At 47.1% G+C, this 23,925-nt stretch overlaps 1 protein-coding gene across 1 annotated transcript in view; it reads left to right on the forward strand.

Moving 5' to 3' along the window:
• The window catches only part of CDC123 (cell division cycle 123), a 458,927-nt gene that overhangs the window by 144,500 nt on the left and 290,502 nt on the right, over window positions 1-23,925 (forward strand). Inside the window, exon 3 of the mRNA XM_078674168.1 lies at window positions 6,921-6,981. Within this exon, the coding sequence (XP_078530294.1) occupies window positions 6,921-6,981 (61 nt within the window). The remainder of the gene's footprint in view (window positions 1-6,920; window positions 6,982-23,925) is intronic.

Here is a 23,925-nt window from a genome sequence, read left to right on the forward strand (position 1 = left end):
AGAACAGAAACTAGATGCACTGCTGAAACAGTACGAAACTTACCGGTCTCATACAGAGACACGTCAGGACCCGTATCCACCGGAGTGGACACTTCGTTTGTGGGCTTGTGTACCACCAACCCACGGACCAGAGTCAATTAAATTGACCCTGTCTAGATACTACCCCAGTAATGGTACTCACCGGGCAGTAAGAACGGAAGGCCTCAGACTGGACGGGACTGCTTGGATGCCGGACGGACGAACTTCGGACTTCTGTTACGGGTGGGCCTCCGGATACCTCGGACCTTGGACTCTCGGCTTGGGCTCTGGTCGGGACTCGCCGCGTTCCTCCACCGTCTCGTCTGGATGCTGGACCGCCTCCTCCGTCTCCTCCGTGGGCCTGAGGGATACTTGAAGCAGAAATATCTGCCGGTGCGCAGAAGAGTTCCGTCACGACTGCAGAGGGTCAGGGGGTCGGCGTGGCTTCACCGACGCGTGGGGAAAGGGCAAGTCCCTATTCGGGCGCCATTATGTGGTAAATAAATAAATAATACCTCTCTTTTTGAATGCATAAATGAATAACAGATAGCTCAATAAATAAGAGTCAAGATTCGAGGTAGTAGGAGTTTTTGCAGGTTTAATACAGCATAAAGACAGGGACAGGACAACCTGCACAGGAATAGGATGGCAAGCCCTGGCAGCGCTGCCAGGATCTGGACAAGAAGGCTAGGAAGGATAACTTTTTAATAACAGTACATGAGCGTATATACATAACGCAAACACATAGCATTACATCGCAATAGGCGTAGCAGTGGGAAGAGCAATAGGCGTGACGCGTAGCAGTCGCGAAAGATAAGGGTGAAAAGAGGTGTAACAGGGCGTATACATAGACATGTGATGCAAACGTAACAGAATATGTCATGAATGGGGTGGAAACCATGGAGGGGGCTACCTAAGGAGCCGGGACCTCTAACCTGATGGTGCGCGCAAACTGGCAATGACGTGTTACTAGGAGAAGCTGGGGGCTATGAACTCTGTGCTAGGAGCAGAGACTGAAGTCTGGAGAGTCAGGGCGACATGTACCTAAGCAGTATCTAGTATCTGATGTTTAGAGAACATGTTGATAGAATCCAAATGTTATCGGGGTAAAGGCGAACAGACTCTAAGACTGGAGCATGCATTATTCTACATGTAGTGCGTGATGAAGAATATTAAATGACCATTAAATACAGTATTTCTCTTACATGGAGACGTAGAGGCTAGACAATGACGGAAACTATTGATGCGATTCAGTAGCTTTAGGAATGCAGAGAAGGAGGGCTGTACTGATAACTCGAATCATAACATACTCTTGGCAGACTCAGAAGCAGAGCCAGGCTGAACCGGGCACTGCGAGGCAGGAAGTAAGTGAAGGGTCGAGGATACAGGTGGGGGCTGTATCGCTCCTCAGCGAGGCTTCAGGGGACAGGAGCTGAATCTGGTGTCCAGGCCCTTTTGAGGCCTAGAAACGGGGACTTTACAATGAAATAACGTGCACACTGAGAAACGTGGCAACGTAGCTTTACATAGGCCTGATATTCGTAGTATTCACGAGAACTGGAAACTGACATACTAAAGGTGGACACAACTATAATTGCGTCTTTAATCGAACATGGGGAATAACATATGCATATTAATCATGCACAGATAACATATGATGGAGGACGCGTAGGGACACAGAACATAGCAAAATTTACTTTTCCACACTGGAACTCCTCCGACAAGTATTGTATGCAGGGTTGCCACGTTTTCTCAAAACGTGGTAGGTGCTGTGTAGCTGTAGCGTTTAGCTTCGCCGTGCCCACTATGTCCCAGACCCTATGCAGCCAATCTAAATGTGACTGGACGGTTTCCGTGCCTCACCTGGCCAATAGGATTTGTTTTGCCGCCCCCAACAGTTGGATAATCGCTTTACCCTTATATAACTGCAGTGCATATGTGAGGGGATTGGGCAGGCCCAAGAGTAAATAGCTGGGAAATTTGGGTATATCTGTCTGATATGGTGTTATCAGCTTCCAAGACTTTGGACCAATAGGTGTCCAGTTTCGGACACTGCTATAATATAGGTGTAAGTGTACCCTGTTGCCCACAGCGATGCCAACATTGCCCTTCCCTGGTGTGATTCCAAGCAGCCACCCTGGCCGGAGTATGGTACCAGTAATGGGCAACCTTTAGGAGCATTTCCCTTGCTAGTCATGTTAAGTGCTGAAGTACCTGACCGGTGTAGTATGTCAGTCCACTCCTTATCCATGAATGGACGTTCGCACTCTTTCTCTCCCACTGAGCACGAGCAGGTGAAGCAGGAGGGCAGGCCGGCATTATCAAGACTGAATAGCAATAGCAATCTGAGAGAAGCTTTTTACCACTTATCTGCGTAAGCATCCACTTCTCGAATGCCATCAATAAATACTCTACGGGCATGAAGGCAGATCCTGGGTTGTGTAACCCAATGGGCCACCATACGGTACTGCCAGTGCGCCGTTCCGGCAAGCCGAAGTTGATTTGCAGTGTACAGAAGTCCGCCAGCCCATCGCCTTCAAACAGATCTCCCACCCTCTTGCAATTGGCTTCCTGCCTTACCCTGAACGCCGTTCCTGTTGCTGCACGTGTTAAGACTGGATTTCCTATCAAGGCAGTCTGTGGTGAGATTGGGGTAGAGAGACCGTGTCGCAGTTGTACCCTATCCAGTACACCCACCGTGGTCCGCACCACTGGGGAAACATACACTCCTTTTTGCCTATATGATATTGGCAGCCGCCACAGTATCTTCCAAATGTGTATTCCCGCAATAGCTTGGTCAATGAAACACCAGTGCTTTTTGGTGAGTGGACGGGACCATTCTACCATGTATCAGAGCTGTGCCGCCTGGTAATAGTAGCGCAGCTTCGGGACACCCAGGCCCCCCGCAGACAGAGGGAGATATGAGGACGCCCTCGCCATCCTCGATCGTCGTCCCTCCTAGACAAAATCCCAGATGTATGATTATAACCTGTCTAAGACCCGCGGGGAGGCTGAATAGGCAGTGTGTGTATAGGAGCTTATGGAGGAGTGTCATTTTAACTGCTGCCAGGCGTCCCAACCACGAGAGTTTATGGGCCTTCCACTTGGTGAGGTTGTTGCTTTCCAATGTTAAGAGGGCCCCATAGTTGTGTGTGGCTGTGGCTGCAAGTGTGAGGTATATAAGCCCAAGATACGGAATACCACCCTCTGCCCAGCAGTATGGGAATTGACCACTGAGACGGGCACGTTCTGCCTTTGAAATTATCACACAGAGGATTTAGAGACTTCTGAGGATTGATTTTATATTCAGACGCGTTTTGAAATGCAGCCATCTCAGTTGTGATGGCCTCCAGAGACACCGAAGGGTTGGTGAGAGTCCAGAGCATTTCGTCTGCATTATTTTGTACTCAATTCCCCCATCTTTATACTGGAGATCCATCGGTTGGTCCTTATTCGCTCTGCAAATGGATCCATGTAGAGCGCAAAGTCCAGGGGTGGACAAGACCCCCCTGTCTGGTCCCCCGCTCTATTGGGAACGTGGAGGATCTTATCCCCATAACCCGGATGTTTGCTTTGGGGGCCGTGTAACATGATTGAATCTAGCCTCGTAGTCGAGGCCCTAGTCCCAACCGTTTCAGCACCCGGCTCAAGTATGGCCACTTTCTCAGCATCGACCATCAGCAAAAGTGTTGAGACCCGTGTCCTTTGTGTCTTATCCAGGAGATGGCACAATCTTTTTGTGTTGTCGCTACACCCATGTTCTAAAATAAAGCCGGCTTGATCAGAGTCTACTAAGCCTTGGAAATAGGGAGCGAGTCATTGTGCTAAAATACTAGTAAAAATGTCAACACTGAGGAAGGAGATCTGGAGCTACGAAGCACAGTCGCTAAAGTCTTTGCCCATTTTTGGGATTACTTTGATAGTTGCCTGAAGCATAGAACCTGGAACACCTACCCCCTCGCTCAGCGTGTTATGTAGTCTCGAAGGTATCAACTTTAAACGTGAACATGTATAAATGGGAGTGTTTGTACACAGGCCCTATTACCCTCACAACACAAGGAGTCCAGGACATTAGGGGTATGATCCTTATGTCTCAAACTCTCTATTGGATATCAGTGAGAGCAACTCCTAGGCTTGTGGACCGCCTCGCCCCCTGAATGCAGAACACTCCAGATGACATTTACGAGCTATGCAGTGAGATCTGAAGTCGGACTTTATCCAGATTTTGGAGGACACATCGAAAGATCCGCCTCAGTCTTGGCTGCTGGCCCTCAATTGGATTGGCAGCAGACCTCTCTCCTTACCCCACCCAGAGTTGACTGTCATCATGGATGCATTGTTGCCATTTGGGGGAGATGGACATCAGAGGTCTCCGGTCTCCACATCAATGTGCTGGAGTTGCGGACGATTGTTTTGGCACTGGAGACCATCCTCTTATGCATGGGTCCGGATGCTTACAGACAACACCATCGCCATATGGTATTGTAACAAATGTGCATCTTTCTGCTAACCAACCATCTGGCGGGATCTTTGAATGCCAGTGCGGATTAACTCAGCCGGCATTGCCTAGCAATCATAAATGGCAATTACATTCAGAGGTGATGCAGAGTATCTTCCAGCAATGTGGAGAACCCTGGGTCGACTTCACACCCCCACTGAAAATGTGCAGTATGAAAGTTTTGTGCACTGGAGCTCCCAAGGTGACTCCCTTGGAGAACGCCTTCTGCTTATAGTGGTGCTTGGGACTCCTGTATGCCGTCTCACTTCTACCTCTTCTGTCCAAGAGTTCTGAAGAAGATAAGGAACATTCAGGCCATTATCATCCTGTTGGCTTTGAATTGGGCTAGGAAAGGGTTGGACCTGGAACTTCGGAGAATGAGCCTCAATTCCCCGATCATCTTGCTGCTTTGGGAGGATCTGCTTTCACAACTGCAGGGCAGGGTTCTCCATCCTGTCCTGTGCAATCTATACCTCTATGTGGAAAATTGAGCATCAACAGCTGATTACATTTAACTTCCCTCCTGAGGTAGTGGATGCCATCTTGATGGGCAGGTGTCCATCCACCAAAACGCATATACTGGATGCTTGGAGAAGTTTGTGTTTTGGTGTACTTCTCATGAAAGAAGACCGTTGTATACAAAATTATCTGATGTGTTGCTTTTTTAATTGTCTTTACCCCGCCAAGGACTTGCTAGAGCCACTTTTAAATCATTTGCCAGCCTTTTTTGTTTACCAGATCAACCTTTTGTTGTTCTAATCATCTGTTCTGATGTGTTTTTTGAAAGGATTAACCCACATTTCCACCCACACCTTTTGTGATCCCACAGTGGGACCTTAATCTGGTTCTTATATATTTGCTGTGCCAGTTCATAGGTGTCCTCTGCGTCTCCTAACTTTGAAAACACTTTTCCTCATAATAACATCAGCTCATTGCATGAGTGAGTTGCTAGTGTTGTCCAGCAACCATGCACCACATTTTTGCGGACAAACTGGTGCTACAAACTAGGCTGGCATTCGTGCCCAAAGATATGTTGCTCTTTCATATTGTGTAATCCATCACCTTTCACTCATTCTTGGCTCCACCTCATCCCTACAAAGACGAAGAAAGGCTCCATTTGTTTTGGATCCCAAAGAGTTTTGAACTTTTACATCCATCGCCTGAAGGACCATTGGTGGACGGTCAACTCACTGTGGGGTTCACAGGAGCAAAGAAGGGTAAGGCAGTGGAGAAAAGAACCATTTTAAGGCGGCTGTATCAAAATCTGTTATGCACTGGCTATGAGGGAGCCCTCGGAAGGTTTACAAGCCTATTCCAGCAGGACTAAGGCTGCTACCACTGCATTGGCACAAGGAGTGTCAGTTTTGAATAGCTGTCATGCTGCATCATTGGCATCAGTTCATTCATTCAAGAAGCACTACTGCTTGACAGCTAGGTCATTCTTCGCCTTGTCGGTCCTGCTGGATTTCTTGGTCTGAGCCATTCCACAAACCCACCATCTTGGCAGTCACTGTTCTGGTATCTATTTCCAAGGCGAGGAGTCAGCGTTTAGAAGTAGCCACCAGAGAACAAGTGACTTACCTTCGGTAACACTCTGTCCGGTAGATATTCCTGAATGACCATCCCACTTCCCCGTTCTTTGGCATGGAGTCTTTTCTCCATGCTAAAAAGGTTCCAAGCTAGATATCTGCATTCAGTCAATCTGATCTACCTATGACTCTGCATCCAGTGGTGCAGAAAAGGTTCAGACAGAAACTGACGTCTACAGGCGTGGTGATTATATGTAACTCTTGCATCAATTCTGGGATGGGATAGTCTAGTTGGAGCAAGTGAAATTGCCAACAGAAATCTATGTAATCAGTCTGGCGGCTGGGGGTATTCACAAGGTGAGGAATCTGCAGACAGGTAGAGTATCGTCCATAAATAATGTTACCCAAGGTAAGTTACTTGTTCTTTTAGTATTATGTCTTATCTGTACAGGCATGATTTAAAGCTGACAATATTATGAGTTACATGTGTGTTGGTATGTAAGTAAATTAAAGTGTTGTTCAAGTCGGATAAAATTGTGTTTCTTTGGAATGGACGGTTCATAAAAAAAGAGATTTTCAAATGAAGTGAAGGACACAGATAGTTATAGGATTTGCCTTGTCCGAAAATGTGCCACTGTTCCCTTGAGTTATGTTTGAAAACCCTTTGTGGTTACAGTTTTCAGTGCATGGAATGACGGTTATAACATTCTGTGTGATGCTTGCTTGCATATGTGTTCTTCATGCCTTAGATAGTGTTTTTGAAGGGGTTTTGCATTTATGCTCTCTCTGAAATCGTCATCCCTAAGATTCATACAGAACAGGAATTAGGATACTATTTTTTAATTTTCTGATTATACAATTTGTTTTCTGTTTAGGCCGGAATCTCCACAGTGTTCCCAAGTGGACAATAACAGTAATGAAGAAGATGAAGTACAGGTCAGTAAAGTATTTAAGGTTATTTTGTATGGCTGCATGATACACTCGTCTAGCTGTCTTCAAAGCAAACGTAGCAAATTTCAATGAAGTGTGAAGAATGAGTGTCTCCTTTTGACAATGGGGCGTACACATCTTTCAAAGCTGCATTGATTGGCCTCCTGTTAAACCCGCTTGGGTTACAAATAAAGTATTGAGAGTAGAGTAGTGCACTATTATTTGTGGGCTTTGAGATGTCATCGAGCTGTGTGTGGAGTATACAAGTAAAGCACATTCCTAATGTTAGTGTGTTTGAGAGAAAATGTGTTTTACATTTATGTCATGGGTATGATATGTGTTTTGGTACGATACAGATTGCTTTTGGGAATGGAAAGGTGAGTATTTTTCATCTTTTAAAAGTTTCTGATCAGGTCAGGTGGCAACAAAAGTATTGTTAAGGAAGTCACCGATATGATCATAGTAGCACGTGCAGATGGCATCTTAGACCAACTGTTTTCAAACTGTTCCCCACGTTTACTGCTCGAAGGATTTACTGTATCTATGAGAGGGAAATTGAGGACTCCTGGTATTCTAGAGGTCACTAGGCCTTTTGCCTGTTATCAGACACCATGAAAATGATGATGTGGAATGAAATCTCATCTTCATCTGGAGCAATAATATTAATTCAGAGTCCGTCACCCTTTTCAAGTAATTCTCTTACCTCTTGATAGACAATGGTTCATAATATCATTATTCCCTCCTATCATCTTTGCTGAAATCCTCCAGCACCCTTTCACCTTTTCCACTCAATAACAGCAAATGCCTAGTTTAACTGTAAGTTTAAGCAGGTCTGCTTCCATGCATGCCACCTGCACATTTTAAAGCACAAGTATCCCTCTTCTCCAGTAAACTACAACACCATATCAATTCCTTACCCACACCTGAAACAATGCCTTCATCGTCCCAATATTTTGATGTCATCCCTCAAAAAAATATTCTTTATCCCACTGACCTTAAGAACTATACATGTAGCCCCAACCCACCTCACCTGCCATACTCCAACAACTCTTTTAGACCCCTTGCTTTCAATTTTGAGCTTCTGATTATTGCAGAGCAGTGAGTCAGTGACTCTTAAGTACTTTGACATATGAATGCTGACAGGTAATAAGTATTCTCTCCTTATTCTCATGACCTTACTGCCAGCCTTCAACACAATCGACTACAACATAATTCTTTCCAACCCGAAAACAACAATCCTCTGTAGCTCTGCTCCATTCTTTCTTTTCTTTATTTACTGACCAAAACCATGGAGTCCTTACATTCGTTTTTACTTCATATCTTGAAACCTGTACAGCGGTGAGTTAAAAGTTTCTTTTAACTTAGTTTGTCCTGGTGCTACAATGTTGATAGGTATCTCCAGTGAGCATGTGGAATCCAGCATCTGTGTGTTAAACCAGCAAGCCACCATGAAATATCTCAAAGTCGAACAATCAATCTTCAAAGAAAACAAGTGGTTTGATGAAGACTTCCTTACTTTAAAAGTCAACGGTAAAGTTCTTGAGTGATGGTGGACAAAATGCAAATTAGCTGCTGACCTACCATTCTGCAGAATACATGACTGCCTTCACTCAAGACAAAAATCTCATATTCACACATGCATTAATGAAGCACTACATTTGACCACAGAACTATTCAGAGTTTACAGTGAATTATCAAGATAACACAATCCATACGTCTTTGCCATAATCTTATGTCATTCTTCATCAATCATCATCATAAGAAATAACAAAAAAACTCCTCATTGTCACCACTTCCTTGTCCTGCCATCCATAAACTCCCTCTTTCATTCACTAGATTAACCCCAAGAGACGTTACAAGATGATCACAGTGAGGAACACAGTACTTAAGGTCAGAAGACGCAATGAGCAGCTGTGCATCTGCCAGAAGGATGTACACATGGGAAACATCAAGACTAAGTTAGGATCCTCCTGTGGCATCACAAATGGTTTGCGAAGGGATATGTGTGTCAAACCTTTAATAAATGGCATCACAGCAGGTGATTTAAACAAGGACAGTTGATCTGATAAATGCGAAAAGGCTAAAAGGGCAGACAAATACCCTTTAGTGGTGCTTAATGCAAGGCATTGCTGGGGCAAATACTAAACAAACAATACAACATCCTAGAGTTTGGTTTGCAAAGGCCTGATGTGCAGACTCCATACCACACCAGACCACAAAGCTGTTCCAGCGCCTTGTTGTAAGTATGCTTCATGGAAGGGCACCTAGCAGCAAGGATGACATCCACCACTTTGGGTGTCAAATCTGACACAGTCAACTGCAGCTACTCAATCTCCACACATGAAGTTGTTGATATAGCAGGTTCGGATCAATGACCCTGCCCTGCTGCTGCTCCACCTGAACATCTTCCCAAAGTTTCAGCCTGCCCTGAAGTTTCAGGTACCATACTCTCCTGGCCCAGAAAACAACCATTGGATCACTTGGGCCTAGTTATTCCTAGTGTTTGACAGAACTCTGGGCAACAGAGGCTGGGACAGGAAAGCGTACGGGAGTGCTGGAATACATCTCAAACTCCAATGTGCAAAATACTTTGACACTGTGCATTCTTGGCAGTGCGAAAAGATCTGAACCTGGTTGTTCCCAGTGCCGGAAGATGACCTGCACCACAACATGACCCACGCCCTCCAGCCAATTTCAGAGTCTCTAAGTCTCTTGGCACAGGACCTAGTGCCTCCCTCAGCCCTGCTTGTTGCAGTACTACATGGTGGCGTCCTCAAGAACCTGCACCAGCCTCCCTTTGATGGACGGCAGAAAGGCCGCCAGAGCCAGTCAAATGGCTGCAACTCAAGCAGATTGATATGGAGCCATGTTTCTGCTGGACACCAGGGTCCTCTGATTTGTAAATATGACAGATGATCACCTGAACTCAAGTGATGCATCCGTTAACACTGTCTGCTCTTGGTAGGGAAGTAAAAGGTGCCTGCTGCTGGTCTAATTGTGGTCAAGCAACCATCACTGCATCTCTTCTGCAGTTTCCTCCAAAATCTGAATGGCATCTGAGAGGTTTCCTGAGTGCTGGGCACATTGAAACGTCATATTCCATTTCATGGCCCGCATATGGCACATGACATAGTTGACAAGGAGAAACATGAGGCTAAAAGGCCTAGAAGCCTTGGAGCTGCTCTAGCCGAGATCCTGGATCGAGGCTGAAACATGGGGATCATAGCCCAAATCTCCAGGACATGTTGCAATAGAGGAAAGACCATGATCTGTATTGTGTTCAGGACAGCTCCAATGAAAGGAAGCATCAGTGAAGGTGTCTGGTGCAACTTTGACTTGTTGATTGTGAACCCCAATGATATCAGAATGTTCGCTGTCGGCTGGAGGGGTGTATGACTGACTGTGGCGAGCCCCCCTTCAAAAGCCAGTAGTCAATATAGGGGTAAAATGAGATCCCTGACCTCCAAAGGTGGGTGTGCACCACCACCATCACCTTTATTGGATTTGGCCCTCTATGCAGGGTCATTCCAGAACTTTTTACCTTAACCCTCCAGTTTTCTGAAGCGGTTTCTGTTGGCTTTTAGGACTCTGTGCACTTTACCAATGCTAACTAGTGCTAAAGTCCTCTCTGCTTTAAACTTGGTAACATTGTCTTACACCTTATTGGCTCATTTAATTAACTTATAAGTCCCCTGTGAAGTGGTACTACGTGTACCTAGGGCCTGTAAATTTAATACTTCTAGTAGGCCTTTGTTACTTATTGCGCTATCCACTTAAGTAGCCCACATGTCTCAGACCTGCCATTGCAGCCTGTGTGCAGTTTTCAACTGCCAATTTGACCTGGCTAAATAAACCTTTTGCCAGGCCTAAATATTCCTTTTTAACACATATGTCACCAATAGGTTAGGCCCTAATCAGCCCATAGTGTTTTAAAAAAGTTGAGCATATATATTTGTAGGTTTTACATGCCCTGGTAGTGAAAAATTACTTCAAGGCCAACCTCTCCCATAGAATCGTATTGGGTCACGGTATTTCATTTAAAAAGTGATAACGTTTGATTGGGACCAGGTAGGAATGTTGAGTTTGATCTCTATAGAATTGTAATTCAAAACCCTCTTGAACATAAAGTCCAATTTTAAGTCACAATTCTGAAAATGGCACTTAAAGAAAGTGAAACACACAAGCTGATGGACGGAATGTTGCACAATGGCAAAACATTCACCCTCAGTCACAGTTCTGGGTTTAATCCATAGTTATTTTTCTCACCTAGCCACCCCAGTTCAGACATGGCCATATGCAAATCAGTCTTGACCCTGTGCCTCATGGGAACAGTCCAGCCCGAACTGCCAAGCCATGTCTTCCCTGGACCGGAATCAAGCATCCTAGGACCGGTTTCTGGCTATCAGCCGTCTTCAGCCAGGATAGCTTGACTCCAGTGGCTTAGTGAGCACGGGACCCACGTCTGGGCATACCCTTCCCACATAGGGTGAACAGCAAAACACACAAGCTGATGGACGGTATGTTGCACAATGGCAAAACATTCACCCTCAGTCACAGATCTGGGTTTAATCCATAGTTATTTTTCTCACCAAGCCACCCCCGTTCAGACATGGCCGTATGCAAATCAGTCTTGACCCTGTGCCTCATAGGAACAGTCCAGCCCGAACTGCCAAGCCATGTCTTCCCTGGACCAGAATCAAGCATCCTAGGACCGGTTTCTGGCTATCAGCCGTCTTCAGCCAGGATAGCTTGACTCCAATGGCTTAGTGAGCACGGGACCACGTCTGGGCATACCCTTCCCACATAGAGTGAACAGCAAAACACACAAGCTGATGGATAGAATGCTGCACAATGGCAAAACATTCACCCCCAGTCACAGATCTGGGTTTAATCCATCGTTGTTTTGCTCACCAAGCCACCACAGTTCAGACATGGTATCGCTTTGTTCGCCCTGAGTTAGCAGGGTATGCCCAGACGTGGGTCCCTTGCTCACTCTACCACTGGATTCAAGATAGCCTGGCTGATGAGGATTATGAATCCGAAACCGGTCCCAGGATGCTTGTTTCCGGTCCAGGGAAGACATGGCTTGGCAGTTCGGGCTGGACTGTTCCCATGAGGCACAGGGTCAGACTGATTTGCATATGACCATGTCTGAACTGGGGTGGTGGAGTGAGCTAAAGAATGGTGATGGATTAAACCCAGATCAGTTGACTGAGGGTGAATGTTTGATTTGCTCAAACGCTCCGTCCATCATCCCCTTTGGTATCACTTAAAGTAAGTGGGCATTTTCTTGTTCTAACTCTTTGGTGCCTGTATCCTTAGTCACTTGACTAGGTGTAGTTGGCAGATGGCTTTTTGTGTATTCCTCCCAGCCAGTATCACAAAGGGGGGGACTGGGTGTTGTCAGGATGGGTCATCCTCAGTAATTTGTGTGTGGGGGGTGGGGCGTGGCAGAGCTGTAAACAGCCCTACTTCCACGTCAAAGACCCCGCCTTAGCTCCCAGACAAAGAACTTCACACCAGCCTTTTGTGCACCCAGACTGACTGGGACCAAGGCAGGGAGGCAGGAAATTCCAGACACTTCTGTGGGGTAAAACTCCAGAAGCTTCTCCCACTTCAAAGGGGGCACCAGGTATAATAGACCCTCATACCCACTCCTCAGAACACACCTGGACCTGTGGATACTACAGAAGGACTGCCCTCCTACTAGAGGACGTGCTCTGCTGCCTGATGCCTGCCCTGCTGTCTGAGAAGGAAGACTGGACCTGCTCTCTTTACCCAAGGCTACCTAGTAACTCTAAGGGTCAGCTGACTGTCCTGTTCTGAACTACAGTGGCACAACAAGCTCCAGAGCCCTCCTTGAAACTGCCCAGCTGACCTGCTGCACTGGACCTGCATAGACCTGCAACTGGACCTGCCTGAGCCCTGCTGGTCTGTGCTGGAGTGAGCTCTTGATCCCTACGTGTTGCTTCCCCAGGTCCTGGGCCCTTGGCTGGCATCAGAGAGAGCTCCTCTTGGCCTACCTAAAGGTTCCACCAAAGCCAGCTCAATACGACAGGAAGCCCAGTAAAGCTGTGCTGCACTGCTGGAAGTTTCATCAGAACTTACTCTGAGCGACGCAAAACCCCGCAAGGGTTCGCCACACAACTACCAGCTTCATCGGAACTGATGCCTAGCGATGCACAGTTCTGAAAAACCTTGCCATGTAGCTCATCGGAACCACCTGAAAGCCTCACTGCACAGCTTCATTGGAAAAGACGCTGGGCGAAGTGAAGCCTCGCAAAGCGAATGTGGTGCAGACTGCGCACCAGGACATCCTCAGCTTGGTCAGTCTGAACTTGTGACTTTGTTCTGGTCTTGCGCAACCAGACTCACTTAGCACTTTGCACCTTTTTGGAGCTACTTTTATCAAAATGTTTAAAACTGCATATTTCCAGTTCTTCTGATTGGATTTTTCTTGTTTTGGTGTATTTTTATTTATTAAACCTCACTCTATTTTCCTAAATTGGTGTGGGGATTTTCTTGTGTTGTGTTTTCGCTTTATTACTGTTTGTGTGCTGCATAAATACTTTACACACTGTCTCTAAGTTAACCCTGACTTCTTTTGTTGCAAACTACCAGAGGGTAAAGCACAAGTTAATTTTGTGACTGTTTGTTATTCTCCCTGAAAAAGATTGTGGCTGTTACTTGAGAAGAGCTGGCAACCCTAGGCCAGCATGAGCATTTTGAATTTGTCCTTCCACAGGAAGGCATTTAGAAGGTGACGATCTAAAGTGGGCCGAAGCCTTCATCCTTCCAGAGTAGGATGTTTAGTGAGAAAATCATGGTCCTCAGGTGCTAACCTGTGAGTCTGACCACATGCCTATTCACAGGTGGGCAAGAACATGGTTTTGACCATGTGCCCTTTAATGTGTCAGTGAGCGCTTCATTGATTGGGAGCAAGGGCTCAGATGTGGCTGGCCCTGCCTGTAAGATTTCTGTAGGGACGTTTTCTTATGGATACTACAGAAGGGCCGCCGCCATCAATGGAGGGCAGTTGCACGTTTAATCCCTTAGCTGCTTGTTTAATCACCATTGCAAATGATGCTTTCTTCCATTGGAGATTCAAGTGGCTAGTTTCACTCTGTAATGGGGGACGTACCAAGCCCACTGGCCTCTTGTAACTCCATGTCAAATTGTCATCATTATAATGTGGGGGCTTAATCATTCCCATCATCATCTTTGAGTAGTGTGAAGCTTTGTTCAGAATCTGAGACCAAAAAAAATAACGGAGCCTGTGAGGGTGTGCCCACTGACGTGAGACCTCAGGATTCGAATCTGAATCAAAGCTAACCGGTTGCAATTTAGTAATTGGTGCCAGTGGGAACCTGAAAAGTGGCAAACATCTGCAACATGGCCCCCTAAAGGCTTTGATCTGCTGCGGTGTCGCAGGCGCCCTGGGGAAACTCAGGGAGCACTGAGACCAAATGTGGAATCAGATCTGAGGGCGAGGTGGTTAGAATTATCAGTCAGAATGGATTTAGTGGTGAGGTCCTTTTATTATGTCAAATTGGGTAATATTTGACTTTTGGTATCAGTACAGGTTAGGCAATCTGCAGTTTACCATGGAATGTCAGCAGGTTTCTTACCATGTTTTAGATCTGACTACTGAAATCTCTTCTCTTTCTCTCATGCACCATTCATTAAATTGGTGATTTTTTTTCTCATTGTGTTCCCATTTGAAGAATATATGACGGAAGAATTTTAGCTGTAAAGTGTTTTTAGACGGATGATGTAACCTTTGTGGCTATGAGAGAGGCTAAAACTGAATCAAGATTGTTTTTGTTTGTATTTGATTCTTGAACAATGTCCAACGTTGTGTGTGATGGTTATCCAAAGGGTTATGAACAGCTTGTGGAAGAGGTTTGTCTGCCAGGGTAAGATCAGTTGTTGATGGACTTACTGAGTGGTTTCATCTTGTAGCTTGGCCTGATGGGTGAAAATTAAACAGAAGAGACTGGTAGAGATCTGAGCTACTTATTGCTTACTGAGCAGTAATGTGTTTGTGTCTGTTGCCGGAGTAAAAGATATAAATGTGCACTACCCTTTACTTTTCTTTTCACTTCAGTTGATTAATTATGTTTCCTAGTTGGTTATTTGAGGCCTATAAACATGCATAAAACTACCCTCCTGACAACGAAATTCCAGTTCTCCAGTCGTGTGTAAGGGTAATCAAGATTTACTTAGACATCTGGGCTAGTGTTATTCGCCCACTTTGCCCTAATCAGTAACCTATCAGTGATTTCAATATAATAAACTTTGTGTTGACACAATTATTTCGTCTTTGAAATAGTTTGGAAAAATATTAGCATTATATTGTTACCATTCCATTAGTCCATATCTTGTTTGATGGCGTAAGATTTGCATTAAGGTCACTGATGGAATTTATTTGCTTATAGTGGTCTGGTATCTAATAAATGCTTGTTTAAGTTTACATTATAGATGAGCTGCATGCTCCATTGATATTAAGCTGTAGAGTCTTTGGAGCATTGCAGAGGATTATGTGAGTGAGCATCGTAGATTTTAATAGAACAACATTCTTATTTTGAGTTCTGCTACTTAGAATAGAAATTATAGGAAGAGGTTATGCTTAATACTTGTTTCTGTTGCTATGTTAAAATTCAGATTCTCTTAGCAGCCCCTTGGAGAAATGGAATTTACATCAGTTTTTAAGGAATGTAGAAGCAAATTGTAGTAGGTTAAGCCACTTCATCAGTATGATTGATGTATTCATACATAGGGGGTAGCTTGTATCTGATGAAGACTTCTAGCTGCAGATTCTTTACCTTAAATTATTCCTCAGATGGCGGCCTAGCATCGAGGACCATACCGATTGCAAGGGCCACTAGACAGGGCTGCCCATTATCCTCTTTGCCCTGCAGTGGAGCCATTGGTGATCAGCCTGAGGTGTGACATGAACAGATGGGGTATCACAGTGGACGGACGCACGCATGTCTACCTATATGCTGGTGATGCACTCCTATATGTCCAGCAGCTGGAGGAGGCAATACCAGCACTCCTGGAGGTGTTAACCGCCTTCGGAACGGTGCCAGGCCTACACATAACCACCAAACATTCCTCATATTCACATTGGTCGCACTATCAGGGTAAAACAATGCAGACTAGCCTGATGTGGATCTCAATTGGAAGAGGGACAGTTTTCGCTATATGGGCATACAAGTGGCACACACACCAGAAGCCCAATACGCCCTGAACATGGAGGTGGTGATCACAGGGCTGAAGGAATCGGTTCTGGAACACAGTCCCCCTTTCCGTCATTGACCGGTTGGCCATGGCCTGGATGGTCATGATCTCCCGATGTTTATACGCCATGCAAAACTCAATTTGCAGGATCCCCACATCCACTTTTGCTACCCTGAATTCCCTCCTGGTTTTGTTAGTGTGGGCCAGGGGACGAAATAGGGTAAAACTAGAAGTGCTGAAGCTAGACACTGAGATGGGAGGATTGGGACTCCCAGATTTCAGACTCTACTACTATGTGAGGCTTCTACCATATGCTGCACAGTGGTGCGCAGACTGATGCATCTTGAGAAAGGCACTGCTGTCTGACCTAAGCAGTGGTGCTGACCTACCAAGATGGCTCATGATGGGCTCGAGAGCACAGAGAGACTGCCCACACATAGGCTGACTAGTAATAGAAGCTAGGGAACAGGTGGTTACATGGGTTATCTGCAGGGCCCCATGTGCCACTGCGCCTCCATTTCAGTGATTGCAGGGATTCCACTTAATTCAGTCGGTTATGGACATAACCAAATGGGCTGAGGGGGATGTATGATGGCGAGAGACCTGTTTGCGAACAGGACCTCCCTAACCCTTGAGGAGGGGGTGAGTGGTTTCATGTACCGCCAAAACATATTTTACAGTACGCAAAAAAAACACGTACAGTTCGTGAGATTTGGCCCTCCTGCCCGGATGAGTCAGAAGAGTCCCATATGCTTGTACTACTATTAGACCCAGGTACCTCTAGATCTTGCGGGTATACAAAGCCCTAAAAGAAGCCTGCACAGTTGCGGTCTCCCCAATTAAAGACAGATGGGAAGCAGACCTACCTTCCCCACTCCCCGACGGTGAGTGGAGTAGGGCATTTGCGCAGGTACGTAGAGTGGCCAACAATGCTCGGTTCAAGCTTACCCTGTTCTACTATGTGCATCATACTTCCCTAACTCCATAAAGACTGGCACGATTTAATGACAATCGCTCTGCCGCATGCCCACGCTGCGGGAGTGATCCTGACACTTTTATACACATGACACGGACATGTGCTAGACTGCGATCATACTGGCAGCAAGTTATACAGGCACTCCAGAAGGCCATGGGCGTACACATCGAGGAGTCGATCAAACAATGCCTCCGGGGGGTGCTCCCGACGCCGTAAAAAGGGGTGAGCATACAACATAGGTTCACCCTCCTGGGCATAATCCTGGCCAAGCGCCGCATCGCAATACATTGGACGTGCAGATAACCCCCCAGTCTCAGCAGATGGAAGGCGGATGTAAGGCATTGGGGAGCAGCTGAAGAATGTTGCATCCAAGCAGTGTGCGCGGACGAGAATGCGGAATTAGACCTGGATGAATGGGGTTGCATCTTTGAGAGAATACACACACTTGAGCACCTGGGCAATAACGAGGTTCAACTCACCGCCGACACACAGCAGTGCAAGTAACACATCAACCCAAGACTCTGATAGAACCGCTCCCGACCCTCCACCCACACGTGCGGTGCACACTAGAGATTAGCGTGGCACATTTCTCTCACGCCCGACACAATCCACACCACTGAGTGATGAAAATCCCATGCTAGATTATTCCACGTCACCCCTTAAGAGAGGAATTATCCCCACCATTGCTGCCTTGGTTCTACTGATTTATGCAGTTTACTGTTTTTTTCATTTTATTAAAAAAACTAATTGCTACACGGAACTGTCAAGGGGAAACAAACCCCACACTCCACATGTAAACTACCACAAATTTGTGTAGTTAATCTGCATTGTCAACCATATGATAGACCTGTACTATTATAACTGTGTTACGAAATAATAAAAACAGGTTTAAAAAAAAAAATATATATATTTCTCAGGCGACTGACTGGATCTAGAACCTTTTGGTGAGCAGTACCCCTGCACGTAACTAAGTGGCGTTGTTTGCCTTCGTGTGGCGTCATCCGCATCAGAAGTGACGTCCATGGTGCCTATATTGGTGGTACCCTAGCATGCTGACGTCCATTCTTTCCTTTCCGTGCCAGTCATTGCACATGCAGAGTGAGCTACCATCAGTCACTTTTTGAGTGACCCTTTTTACGTTGAGCCTAGAGCAGCGCATGCGCTGTGCTCTGGCGAGACTTTTAGTAAGGGCTTCAGAAAATGCTTCTGTGGCCTAGGTCTTGCGTGCATGTGCGCGGGCACGCGCTTACGAGCAGAGGCACCACATAGCTTTCCTCTCTCGTCATGGGTCACAGGCCCTGGCTGTTCAGTCCTCCCTCTGCATTCCATTCTCCTTATCTCCAAAGTTGAAAACAACCCAGCGCGAACCTTCCTTTCGACCCCTCCCTTTGGACAGGGAGGAGCGAAATTGCTCGTGTTTGCAAGCCTCACCACTATTCATGCCATGGAAGTTTATTAATAGGGCATGAACAGTGCATTTCATTTCTTGAAAACAAGTGTCCCTGTCTCTCTTTCTTCTCTGGGCTGCTCGCTTCTCTGGCCCCCACCTCTAGGCTTCAAGGTTAGAGTCTGACAGCAGGTTCGCTCTGCAGTTCTTCTCCCTTCCTTTTCCCCCCTTTTTCAGAGGGGAGGGGAAGGGAGGCTGGACCCATTGCAAGCTTCTAAACTAGCAGCTTTAGGCATGTATAGAAGAGGCCACTTTACCCTAATACATAGTGCTTACCCCCACTGCCCCCCTGCTCTGTCCTAACACTTATCATCAGGTTCAAAGCTCGCCGTGCTTACCCCCCCTGCCACCCACTTTGTCCTAACACTGATCATCAGGTTCAAAGCAATTATGCTTACCCCTCTGCCCCCGCTCTGTCCTAGCACTTATCATCCGGTTCAAAGCTCGCCGTGTTTACCTCCCCTGCCCCCCCGCTCTGTCCTAACACTTATCACCGGGTTCAAAGCTCGCCGTGCTTACCCCCGACCACCCGCTCTGTCCTAAAACTGATCATCCGGTTTAAAGCTCGCCGTGCTTACCCCACTGCCCCCGCTCTGTCTCAACACTGATCATCCGGTTCAAAGCTTGCCATGCTTCCCCCCTCTTCCCCCCGCTCTGTCATAACACTTATCATCCGGTTCAAAGCTCGCCATGCTTACCCCCTCTGCCCCGCTCTGTCCTAACACTTATCATCAGGTTCAAAGCTCGCCGTGCTTACCCCTTCTGCCCTCGCTCTGTCCTAACACTTGTCATCGGGTTCAAAGCTTGCCGTGCTTACCTCCCTGCCCGCCGTGCTTATCCCCCTGTCCCCGCACTGTCCTAACACTTATCATCCGGTTCAAAGCTCGCTGTGATTATCCCCCTGCCCCCCGCTCTGTCCTAACACTTATCATCAGGTTCAAAGCTTGCTGTGCTTCTCCCCCTGCCCCGCACTGTCCTAACACTGATCATCCGGTTCAAAGCTTGCCGTGCTTACCCCCTCTTCCCCCCGCTCTGTCATAACACTTATCATCCGGTTCAAAGCTCGCCATGCTTACCCCCTCTGCCCCGCTCTGTCCTAACACTTATCATCAGGTTCAAAGCTCGCCGTGCTTACCCCTTCTGCCCTCGCTCTGTCCTAACACTTGTCATCGGGTTCAAAGCTTGCCGTGCTTACCTCCCTGCCCGCCGTGCTTATCCCCCTGTCCCCGCACTGTCCTAACACTTATCATCCGGTTCAAAGCTCGCTGTGATTATCCCCCTGCCCCCCGCTCTGTCCTAACACTTATCATCAGGTTCAAAGCTTGCTGTGCTTCTCCCCCTGCCCCGCACTGTCCTAACACTTATCATCAGGTTCAAAGCTCGCTGTGATTATCCTCCTGCTCCCCGCTCTGTCCTAACACTTATCATCAGGTTTAAAGCTCGCCGTGCTTACCCTCCTGCCACCCGCTCTGTCCTAAAACTGATCATCCGATTCAAAGCTCGCCGTGCTTACTCCCCTCTGTCCTAACACTGATCATCAGGTTCAAATCTCGCCGTGCTTACCCCTTCTGCCTCCGCTCTGTCATAACACTTATCATCTGGTTCAAAGCTCGCCATGCTTGCTCCCTCTGCCCCACGCTCTTTCCTAACACTTACCATCAGGTTCAAAGCTCGCCGTGCTTACCCCTATGCCCCCGCTCTGTCCTAACACTTATCATCAGGTTCAAAACCTCACCGTGCTTGCCACCCGCTCTCCACTAACACTTATCATCAGGTTCAAAGCTCGCCGTGCTTACCCACCTGCCCCCCACTCTGTCCTAACACTTATCAGATTCACAGCTCGCCGTTATGCAGCACAATATCCTTGGTGCAACAACATCAACTGTTGCATGGCTAAACACTTATAAGGTCCCAAAAGCGAGACCTATTGGCTATGCCAATGCTTGTTTGACCTTTTGTTGAAGATTATTCAGGACTTTGTCTTCTGGTGTGAAGGAGGTCCACCAGAAAGGGATATTTTAAACATATGGCGCCTGTCACTGTCAGAAGTCAGGGATGAACCTCTACTTGGTTTGTCATTGGTGACTGGCCTAAGGTCAGGATGCTAAGACATGCGAGGATTACCGTGCCATGCATCCTAAGGTGTTGGGGAGTGGTCCCTCTAGCTCCTCACTGCCCTAACATTGACCAACTCCGTTGCACTCTGTTGTGAGGAATATCCTGAGGTTGTTCGCGAAATCTTACCCGACGATTGTTGTCCCACTCTAAGTCGTTGGGAAATTCAAGTAGGTATCACAAAAGGAAGTTGTTGTCGAAGAGGTCTTTTAGTTCGCAGCTCAAGTCTTCGGAAAAGTTGCGGGGTTGTCGGCACTCGAGGTCTAGCCCTGTTTTGGAGTCTTCGCCTCTGCTATCTCTGTGCCTCCGACCAATTCAAACAATTTTTCAAGGTCATTCACCTTATCTTTGGCCAGTCCAACTCCTCCCAAGCGACCTTGGGCACCATGGGTGTGGGAGGGAACCCTAATTGGTCTATCACAATCGGGTTCGCCCTCCGCCCCATTTGGGCCCTAAGGATCCATTGACTGATCTGGAGTGACCTCTATGTTCCCCGGCGCCGCTACAGTGTTGATGCCCCTCCGTTCCACTGATGGCAAGCAGTGGCTCCGCCTCATCATCATTCCCTACTCTTGATATGAAGCTGTACGGGCGTTGTCCAGCATCTGCTTAAGGGCCAACTGGGGGCAGACTACCCATATCTGAGCCAATGTCTTATTCCTTTGACAGGCCTAGATTGGGTGATGATTGGGAGGGGTCTGCAGACCCTTATGGATATGAACTATTAGAAGATCCAAGGACAACTCGTACAATTTGGGAGATTCCAGTGGACTGGACATCTTCCCATACACTGGTGTGGTCTACGGAAGAGGGTGCCTCATTCACAGTGGTGGTGCAGAGGGCACCTGAGGTCCAACCCTCACTGGCAGTCAAGACAAACATCCCGACAGAGGGGCTTAAGCCAGCAGTTGCCCCCACTGAACCATTACTTCCATTTAATCAATCCCTTGCAGACTTCCTACTTGGGACCTGATCCAAGCCCTGCACAGGGGGCCCCTCTACATAAGACAGTTGCCCGCCACCATCGCCCTGCACCAGGGGACCCCAGCTTTCTCTTCCAGCACCCCACCCTGGTCCAAGCTTCCACCTATAAAATCAAACCCTGCGCATTCCCTACCACTCTACCGGATAAGGAGTCCAAAAGTCTGGATACCTTTGTGAAGAGAATGTTCTCTTCTGCCAGCGTGGTGCTGCAGTCAGTGATCACCACGTGCCTCTTGGGCCAAAACCCCCATATGATATGGACTCAGTTGCACCCGTGCTGCCTATGGTCTAGGAGGAGGCCTGAGCTATACGCTCTCAAGCAATAGCTGATGTGAGGCATGCAACCAAGTTCACCATAAGATGTGGGCTGGACAGAACAGACTCGATGGACAGATAGTTTTCATCTTCGGTGGCCCTTATGCTCCATGCCTGGTTGTGAACCACTGGCTTTTCAGACAATGTCCAGGTCTCGCTAATGTTTAAGCCCTTTGATGGCTCCCATCTGTTCTGAGAGAAGACAAACTTAGCACTGGAGTTCTTTAAAGACAGCAGGGCTAGGGACAGGACATTGGGCCTTTCCATGGCCCCTCGCTAACCACAGTCTGCCTTCCTCCCATTTAAGTGCCAGGAAATGGGCCTTCAACCACGTCTCTACACTCCCAGTCACCACAGCTACAAAGTTCCACACTCTTTTTGTAGCTGAGTATGCAGTTCCCACAGACCCTGTGGGGCAGGCAGCCTGTAGTCTGGCCAGTCCACCACCTCCCCGGCAGCTGCAGCCTCCAAATCCCTTTAGTTTGCCCTTCAACCATCATGGGCATTCAGTGAGGGGCTGTGTATGCATTCAGCTGCACCCTTGAAGGTCAATAACATCCGACCATTGGGATTTACAGCTTGTCCGAAGGGGCTACTCCCTCCCATTTGTGACCACGCCTCCCCATGCCCCCCACTTGCGACAGGCTGACAGAGGACCACCTCTCCTTGCTCCCTCAGTAACTATTGGCACTCTTCGCCAAGGGAGCTACAAAGAGGGTGCCAGCATCATATGTTGGTTGTGGTTGCTATTCCTGCGACTTTCTGGTGCCCAGGTAGGACAGAGGCTTCCATCCTATTTGAAACCTGCACCTTCTCGCCTGTTTCCTGAAAAAGGAGAAATTCAGGATCATGTCTGCCCCGGACCTGGAAGACTGGATGGTAGCATTGCACTCGCAGGATGCATAGTTTCACATCTCCGTCCAGCCTGCCCACAGCTGTTACCTGCGGCTCACGTGGACCAGGAGCAATTTAGTCTGCCTTGCTCCCCTTCGGCCTTACCAGCGTTCCTTAGTTGTTCACCATGGTAATGGTGGTGGTTGCAGCGCACCTCCAGAGGTCAGGGTTTGCAGTCTTCCCCCTACCTCGACAATTAGCTGTTGAAGTCGGGCTCACCACAGACTGTAATCCACCATCGCCAGACTATGGCGAATCTTCTGCACTCGCTGGGGTTTACAAACTCCCTCTTGTCACAGCCATCTTGGCAATAGTGCCGAACCTGCTTAAAAGCCAAACACAAAAGTTTATAGAAAGTAAAAAAATACATACAAAGCACCATGTCACCTGTGTTAGAAAATTAAGAAAAAACAGACTGAATACATGGTAACATCTACATGTGTAGGATATTGCATCAAATTGTGAGATAAATATCATAAGCAAGAATTGAAAATCGGCCCAACAATGGCATGGACTCTGTTGTGAAAGCAGGAAACCCATTATCACTAATAAATCCACAGTGAACATGTCACGCGTTATGTGCACGCCGTTAACAAACATATTGCATCCCATGTGGCATCGAGCAAGAGTTGTAAAGATGTGGCTGACACAGAAAGCAGAACAGGAAGCCAAGTGACTAGTTAGACAGAAAACATTGTGTATTGCTAAAACAATACAGACTGTCATGTGGCCAGATCCCAATCTGACAATCCAGCCACATTTGTTGACAATAATGGCCAAGTGGCCAGTGTTGTCATGATCATTTGAGTGATGCAATTAAGTAGCACCTATTTTCATGGAGTACAATCCTAACTAACATAGGCGACAAATAAATGAAAAAGTGATCACATGCTCTGACAGAGCAGCCAAACGTGCAAAATAAGTAAGAACGGGTAATCAACAAAGGACACAATTGTAGTAGTTGCCCTGATATTGG

The sequence above is a fragment of the Lissotriton helveticus genome, chromosome 1_1 (genome assembly GCF_964261635.1).
Source record: "Lissotriton helveticus chromosome 1_1, aLisHel1.1, whole genome shotgun sequence".
Classification (NCBI taxonomy): Eukaryota; Metazoa; Chordata; class Amphibia; order Caudata; family Salamandridae; genus Lissotriton; species Lissotriton helveticus.